Source organism: Salvelinus alpinus, chromosome 2 (genome assembly GCF_045679555.1).
Source record: "Salvelinus alpinus chromosome 2, SLU_Salpinus.1, whole genome shotgun sequence".
Taxonomy (NCBI): Eukaryota; Metazoa; Chordata; class Actinopteri; order Salmoniformes; family Salmonidae; genus Salvelinus; species Salvelinus alpinus.
Genome location: NC_092087.1, coordinates 107,548,639 through 107,556,853, shown reverse-complemented (window position 1 = coordinate 107,556,853; position 8,215 = coordinate 107,548,639). Strand labels below are relative to the sequence as shown.

The following is an 8,215-nucleotide window of genomic DNA, read 5'->3' as shown; positions in this document are numbered from 1 at the left end:
AATGAAAACTAATATTTACAACACAACAATCATAAGGATAAAAATACTAAAGAATAACAATAAAAACGGAAAGACTAATGAGCATTCTGAGGAAATGACATTGATTAAAATAGTAAGAATCGGATGTAATATCCAACCAGAAATATAAGCTTGATTTACTACATTGTTTTATAAACAATAAAATTCAGTTAGTCGCATAAATTATTGTGATTACTAAATGTTACATGAAATGTAAATATGAAATATCAAAACCAAATGTACACCCCTTTGTTAATATGTATTGGCAACAATTCACTTAATGTGAGGCATGGAATCATAAAACATGTATCTTTTGTCAGGCTGGATGTTTGAAATATGAGGTGATTTGAGACATGCTTCTTCAGTAGTGGAATAAAGACTATTAGCATTTGAATGTTGTCAAGAAATACTGGAGTGATGTCAGATTGTTAATAAAACTGTTCGGACCATTTTTTATACTGCCTCCATGCTGCAAGTACGTTGAAACTAAGTTGTTTTCAAGTCGTTGAAAAATACGTCTTTTCAACTTTCAACCAAAACCAAACGTAGATTGGACCTCGTGCAGTCTTCTTTTAAACATCTTTTCAACAACATTTTGCTTGGTGGGATCAATGTCAAAACACACTTTTAACGAGTACAAACCAATATGCGGAAACAGTTTGATATATTGAAAACCTAAACATAAAATGTACTATCGACACAAACACAATAGTAATTATAATATTTGTATTTTTTAAAACAAGCACATTTTAATTTGCACAAGCACCAAAAACGCTGTTGTTTTGACAAGTAGCAATAAATCACTGATATCGATTAGGGGGGAAATCAGGTTGTACGTGCTGTTGAAACTAACACAACTAAAAACACATGGAAATGGGAGATATATTTTACCTCACTGGTTAGAGGACAACCTGCAGAAGACAGTCAGCTACATTTTGGAGTGATGCATTTAAATGTAGGGGTCCTCAAACCGAAGAGAAACACAACACTTATTTGTCATCACTCATATCGATATCACTTGAAATCAATTGCACTAGAGGGGAGAGATGACGTTACACTTCCTGTTAAAACTAACAGCTCAAAAACCACATGGAATCTGTGAATAATGTTAGAGGACAATTTGTAGAAAACAGCTAGCTACATTTTGAAGTGTTGCGTTTTGATTAATTTGGCAACGCGGTAAGTTTAACAATATTTATTTTGTACTCTTTCAATTCAAAGCCTGGATTTTCCCCTGATGCTAATATCCATATGACACTGAAATCAATAGAACAGGGGGCAAACATTTAAGGATCTACATTGTGACATCATTAAAATACTCCTACTACAATGTTAAAACATTCTACATTGTGACATCATTAAAATACTCCTTCTACAATGTTAAAACATTCTACATTGTGACATTATTTCATTGATATCATAAAACAACTCCATCATGTATTTTCTGACATTTAATCAGAGATCTTTTATCAGAGTATCTCGTCACATTGATCACAGCTATGAGTTCTCTGGTGTGATTTTAAACATCCTGACGAAACATAACTCTTTCCACAATCAGAGCAGAGAAAAGATTTCTCTCCTGTGTGTGTTCTGTGGTGTACAGTCTAGATGTAACAAAACCATTCCCACATTAATCACAGCTATGAGGCTTCTCTCCTGTGTGTATTCTCAAGTGTCGAGTCAGATGGCTAGACGTAACAAAACTCTTCCCACATTGAATACAACTATAGGGTTTCTCTCCAGTGTGTATTCTCAGGTGTGCTATCAGGTTGCTAGATTGAGTAAAACTCTTCCCACATTCATTACAGCTATAAGGTTTCTCTCCTGTGTGTGTTCTCTGGTGCAGTATCAGACTGCTAGATGTAACAAAACTGTTCCCACATTCATCACAGCTATAAGATTTCTCTCCTGTGTGTGTTCTCTGGTGTATAGTCAGGCTGCTAGATGTAACAAATCTCTTCCCACATTGATCACAGCTATAAGATTTCTCTCCTGTGTGTGTTCTCTGGTGTATAGTCAGGCTGCTAGATGTAACAAATCTCTTCCCACATTCATCACAGCTATAAGATTTCTCTCCTGTGTGTGTTCTCTGGTGTGCTTTCAGATTACTTGAATGAGTAAAACTCTTTCCACATTGACCACAGCAATAAGGTTTCTCTCCAGTATGGATCCTCTGATGTCTTTTGAGGTCGGCTGAAGAGGTGAATCTCTTCCCACAGTCAGAGCAGCAGTGAGATTTCTTCCCTGTGGGTCTCTGCTGGTGTTTCTTGAGGTGTTCTGATGTGGAGGGACTTTTCTCTGCCTCAGCAGCTTCATGATGTTGTTGAGGCTCCCCAGACGATCCACGATTGTCACGTCTCTCTCCTGTGTGAACAACAAAGTCAGACAGACGGTTAAAGGCCCACAACAGCAGAAATCCACTGTATATTTGAGGTAAAAGGTGATGCTCGTGATGTTGACAATCGTCTAAAGACAGTCAAGTGAGCAACAATAGACATGTTTAGTCTTATTTTTTTAACTTTAGTAGTAAAGTGGATGATTGTTATCGCTATATAAGTTATTACAGTTGCAGACCACTTCACCAATATAGGGCCCTTTCAATATATTGGTTGCAGAAACTGCTCCCTGCGAATGAGGAAACAGCTAGTTATCGATGTAGTATTAACTGCATGGAGCAAAAATGGTGAGTTTAGATTTTAGTTTTTTTACAAGGTATTCTGAATATTGCAACGCAAGATCATCCTCAAGGAAACACACATTAAGTTCTGGTGTCGATATTCACTAATTCACCACCGTGGGGGAAAACTCAGGGGAGTTCTCATAGGCTGACAGCAAAAATAGCCTCCATTTACAGGTTGCTTATGAGTGCATTTCACACAACTATTGGATTATAATTGTAAGGCTTGTTTGAAAGTCCTGCTTAATATAATGTTTTTGTAATCCTCGCAATTCAACTGCTTTATACTTAAAAAACACTTCTACTTCAACCAGTAAAATGCTCTTTGGCTAGCTTTGCTATCAGCCTAGCATTAGCATTCAAGCTAACAACTGCTGTGTCCAAAATAGGTATTTTGAAAATATTATCTTAGCGACTGTTCAAGCAATAATCAAAACAACAATTGTAAGCCTATGAAAACCCCAAAAAGTAACAACCTGGTAAATCTAGACTGTTGAATGGTCCCAGATGGTGAACAGTTTATTTAGAAGTAATAACCTGGTAAATCTAGACTGTTGAACGGTCCCAGATGGTGAACAGTTTATTTAGAAGTAATAACCTGGTAAATCTAGACTGTTGAATGGTCCCAGAAGGTGAACAGTTTATTTAGAAGTAATAACCTGGTAAATCTAGACTGTTGAATGGTCCCAGATGGTGAACAGTTTATTTAGAAGTAATAACCTGGTAAATCTAGACTGTTGAATGGTCCCAGATGGTGAACAGTGTATTTAGAAGTAATAACCTGGTAAATCTAGACTGTTGAATGGTCCCAGATGGTGAACAGTTTATTTATAAGTAATAACCTGGTAAATCTAGACTGTTGAACGGTCCCAGATGGTGAACAGTTTATTTATAAGTAATAACCTGGTAAATCTAGACTGTTGAATGGTCCCAGATGGTGAACAGTTTATTTATAAGTAATAACCTGGTAAATCTAGACTGTTGAATGGTCCCAGATGGTGAACAGCAGTTTATTTAGAAGTAATAACCTGGTAAATCTAGACTGTTGAATGGTCCCAGATGGTGAACAGTTTATTTAGAAGTAATAACCTGGTAAATCTAGACTGTTGAATGGTCCCAGATGGTGGACAGTTTATTTAGCAGTAATAACCTGGTAAATCTAGACTGTTGAATGGTCCTAGATGGTGAACAGTTTATTTAGAAGTAATAACCTGGTAAATCTAGACTGTTGAATGGTCCCAGATGGTGAACAGTTTATTTAGAAGTAATAACCTGGTAAATCTAGACTGTTGAATGGTCCCAGATGGTGAACAGTTTATTTAGAAGTAATAACCTGGTAAATCTAGACTGTTGAATGGTCCCAGATGGTGAACAGTTTATTTAGCAGTAATAACCTGGTAAATCTAGACTGTTGAATGGTCCCAGATGGTGAACAGTTTATTTAGCAGTAATAACCTGGTAAATCTAGACTGTTGAATGGTCCCAGATGGTGAACAGCAGTTGTTTTCCCTCAGGGTGACCGTTGTACTTGTTTATGACATGACTCTGAGTCATCAGGTTGCTATGGGCTACACGGGGGTTGAATAAACAAACAGAGAGGGGACAAAGTCTCTCCTATTTCAGTGGCTGATAATACAGGGGGCGATCCAGGATTGGTCCATTTTAGTTTTAAACTAATGCTATACTGTATATGAGTCTTCCTATTAATAAAGAGGACAATGTGGGACATTGGGATCACATTTCTAAATGATGGGAAACTAAAACACATTTCATGCAGTTCCACATGTGAACTTACAGGGACAGAAGAATATATACACTGAGTGTACAAAACATTTTTAACTGACTAGTTAAATAAAGGTTAAATAAAAATAAACATTAAGAACTGTAATATACTATAGCTGCTTCTCAGAGTCATGGCTGAACAAGGATAATATACATCTAGCTGGTTTTTCTATGCATCGACAGGGCAACACAGCAGAGTCTGGTAAGATCAGGGGGGACTAGAGGGAAAACTAGATCAGAACAGCAGAGTCTGGTAAGATCAGGGGGGACTAGAGGTGAAAAACTAGATCAGAACAGCAGACTCTGGTAAGATCAGGGGGGACTAGAGGTGAAAAACTAGATCAGAACAGCAGAGTCTGGTAAGATCAGGGGGGACTAGAGGTGAAAAACTAGATCAGAACAGCAGACTCTGGTAAGATCAGGGGGGACTAGAGGGAAAACTAGATCAGAACAGCAGAGTCTGGTAAGATCAGGGGGGACTAGAGGTGAAAAACTAGATCAGAACAGCAGAGTCTGGTAAGATCAGGGGGGACTAGAGGGGAAACTAGATCAGAACAGCAGAGTCTGGTAAGATCAGGGGGGACTAGAGGGGAAAACTAGATCAGAACAGCAGAGTCTGGTAAGATCAGGGGGGACTAGAGGGGAAACTAGATCAGAACAGCAGAGTCTGGTAAGATCAGGGGGGACTAGAGGGGAAACTAGATCAGAACAGCAGAGTCTGGTAAGATCAGGGGGGACTAGAGGGAAAACTAGATCAGAACAGCAGAGTCTGGTAAGATCAGGGGGGACTAGAGGGAAAGAGGGTAGGTAGCAACACATCTGCCACGCTGATCCTCAACACCCCTCAGGGGTGCGTGCTGTGTCCCCTCCTGTACTCCCTGTTCACCCACGACTGCGTGGCCAGGCACGACTCCAACACCATCCTTAAGTTTGCAGACGACACAACAGTGGTAGGCCTGATCACAGACAACAACGAGACAGTCTATAGGGAGGAGGTCAGAGACCTGGCCGGGTGGTGCCAGAGTAACAACCTATCCCTCAAGACTAAAGAGATGATTGTAGACTACAGGAAAAGGAGGACCGAGCATGCCCCTATTCTCATCGACGGGGCTGTAGTGGAGCAAGTTGAGAGCTTCAAGTTCCTTGGTGTCCACATCACCAACAAACTAGAATGGTCCAAACACACCAAGACAGTCGTAAAGAGGGCACGACAAAGCCTATTCCGCCTCAGGAAACTAAAAAGATTTGGCATGGGTCCTCAGATCCTCAAAAGGTTCTACAGCTGCAACATCGAGAGCATGGTTGCATCACTGCCTGGTACGGCAACTGCTCGGCCTCCGACCTCAAGGCACTACAGAGGGTAGTGCGTACGGCCCAGTACATCACTGGGGCTAAGCTGCCTGCCATCCAGGACCTCTACACCAGGCGGTATCAGAGGAAGGCCCTAAAAATTGTCTAAGACCCCAGCCACCCCAGTCATAGACTGTTCTCTCTACGACCGCATGGCGAGCGGCGGTAAGTTTTTACCCCCAAGCCATAAGACTCCTGAACAGGTAATCAAATGGCTACCCAGACTATTTGCATTGTGTGCCCCCCCAACCACTCTTTTACGCTGCTGCTACTCTCTGTTTATCATATAAGCATAGTCACTTTAACCATGCCTACATGTACATCCTACCTCAATCAGCCCGACTAACCGGTGCCTGTATATAGCCTCCCTACAGTATATAGCCTCTCTACTGTATATAGCCTCTCTACTGTATATAGCCTCCCTACAGTATATAGCCTCGCTACTGTATATAGCCTCGCTACTGTTATGGCCTCGCTACCGTATAGAGCCTCTACTGTATAAAGCCTCTCTACCGTATATAGCCTCCCTACTCTATATAGCCTCTCTACTGTATATAGCCTCTCTACTGTATATAGCCTCTCTACTGTATATGGCCTGTCTACCGTATATAGCCTCGCTACTGTATATAGCCTCTCTACTGTATATAGCCTCACTACTGTATATAGCCTCTCTACTGCATATGGCCTCTCTACTGTATATAGCCTCTCTACTGTATATAGCCTCTCTACTGTTATTTTTCACTGTCTTCTTTACTGTTATTTTTATTTCTTATCTATTGTTCACCTAATACCTTTTTTTAACTTAAAAAATTTGCACTGTAAGCATTTCACTGTTGTATTCGGATATTTGGCGCACGTGACAAATAAACTTTGATTTGAACAACAGCCTATCAACCTCTGTTTCTAAGACAGTACTTACTAGTATTAATCAGGGCCAGGTTTCTCAAAACCATCTTACGGCTAACTTCATCATTAGAACCATTGGATGCCTTAAGTTGCATTTGGGAAACCGGCCCCAGATATCCAGTTTCCTCCTCTTCTTCCTCCTCCTTTTTCGATGTGACAGTCATCTCCCCCTCCTCCTTTTTCACTCCAAAAAATGCATCCTCCTCTTCTTTTACTGTAACATCCTCCTCCTCTTTCACTCTGAAAGCGTCTTCCTTCACTGAAACGTCTTTCTCTTCTTCTTTCACTGTAACAGCGTCACCCTCTACTTGTTTTTGTATTGTAACAGCCTCTTCTTCCTCCTCCTCTTTGACGATAACTTCTTCCTCCGTCCAGCAGACCCCCTCTTCTTTAGCAGGAGGAGAGTAGCTTAGTGAGCTCATAGTCGGGATGTTAGCTAGCTAGGCTAATGCTAACTTAACCAGCCAGCTAGCTGACCAATAACAACCACACCGTAATCGGATAACTAACTAGACGACAGAAGTGGGGTTAACCTGTTAACTGGTTAAAACACAGTGGCTAATATACACTAAAGCGTCTAAAGAGCTTTATTGGTTGGTCTATTTTGTCTAGCAAGCTACCGAGGTGGCTGACTGTCTGTTGCTGCTGTTGAAAGAAGCGTTCCGTCCACTAGATTATACGTCACTCCCACAGCATTGTCTTAAAGTCGCAGACCGCAATCTGCTGACTGGAGTGGGTAACGCAGCTGAGTAAAATCTATATTTTATTTTCAGACAAAAAGTTAATCGGTAGGAAACATTAGTTTTTACCCACCAATGTAACAACACAGTATTATTAAAGACTTAGTTAGTTGTACTTCATCAAAATGTGCAAAAAGTCAAGGGGTCTGAATACTTTCTGAACGCACCCTACACTTTTTCATATTTACCTTAAAACCAGGAAAGCAGATAACGTGGACGGTGTTTATCATAGCCTTGCAGTCCATCTTTTTGGTATTTTGTACCAGTTTCTGTCTCTGTACAAAAGCATGGTATTCAAACTATTGAAGATGTCATTTAATAATAATTGATTGGAATTACCTGCCACTGTTCTAGACACCCAAAGCTCTTTAAAGTGTACATGGGGGAAATTCACCAACCTAATCCCACTTACATACATTTCCCCTGGTGGTATTCATATGTGTTAGTGTCCACATCTTACATACATTTCCCCCTGGTGGCATTCATACGTGTTAGTGTCCACATCTTACATACATTTCCCCCTGGTGGCATTCATACGTGTTAGTGTCCACATCTTACATACATTTCCCCCTGGTGGCATTCATACGTGTTAGTGTCCACATCTTACATACATTTCCCCCTGGTGGCATTCATACGTGTTAGTGTCCACATCTTACATACATTTCCCCCTGGTGGCATTCATACGTGTTAGTGTCCACATCTTACATACATTCCCCTTGGTGGCATTCGTACGTGTTAGTGT

General features: G+C 40.5%; 1 protein-coding gene across 1 annotated transcript; it reads right to left on the bottom strand.

The window, feature by feature from the left end:
• Window positions 1-571: 571 nt before the first annotated feature.
• LOC139549202 (zinc finger protein 3-like) lies at window positions 572-7,395 on the bottom strand. The gene is made up of 2 exons (XM_071359416.1): window positions 6,747-7,395; window positions 572-2,382 (listed from the first exon to the last, which is right to left on the bottom strand). The coding sequence occupies exons 1-2, from the start codon at window positions 7,153-7,155 to the stop codon at window positions 1,649-1,651; spliced, it is 1,143 nt and encodes a 380-aa protein (XP_071215517.1). The 5' UTR covers window positions 7,156-7,395; the 3' UTR covers window positions 572-1,648.
• Window positions 7,396-8,215: the final 820 nt, after the last annotated feature.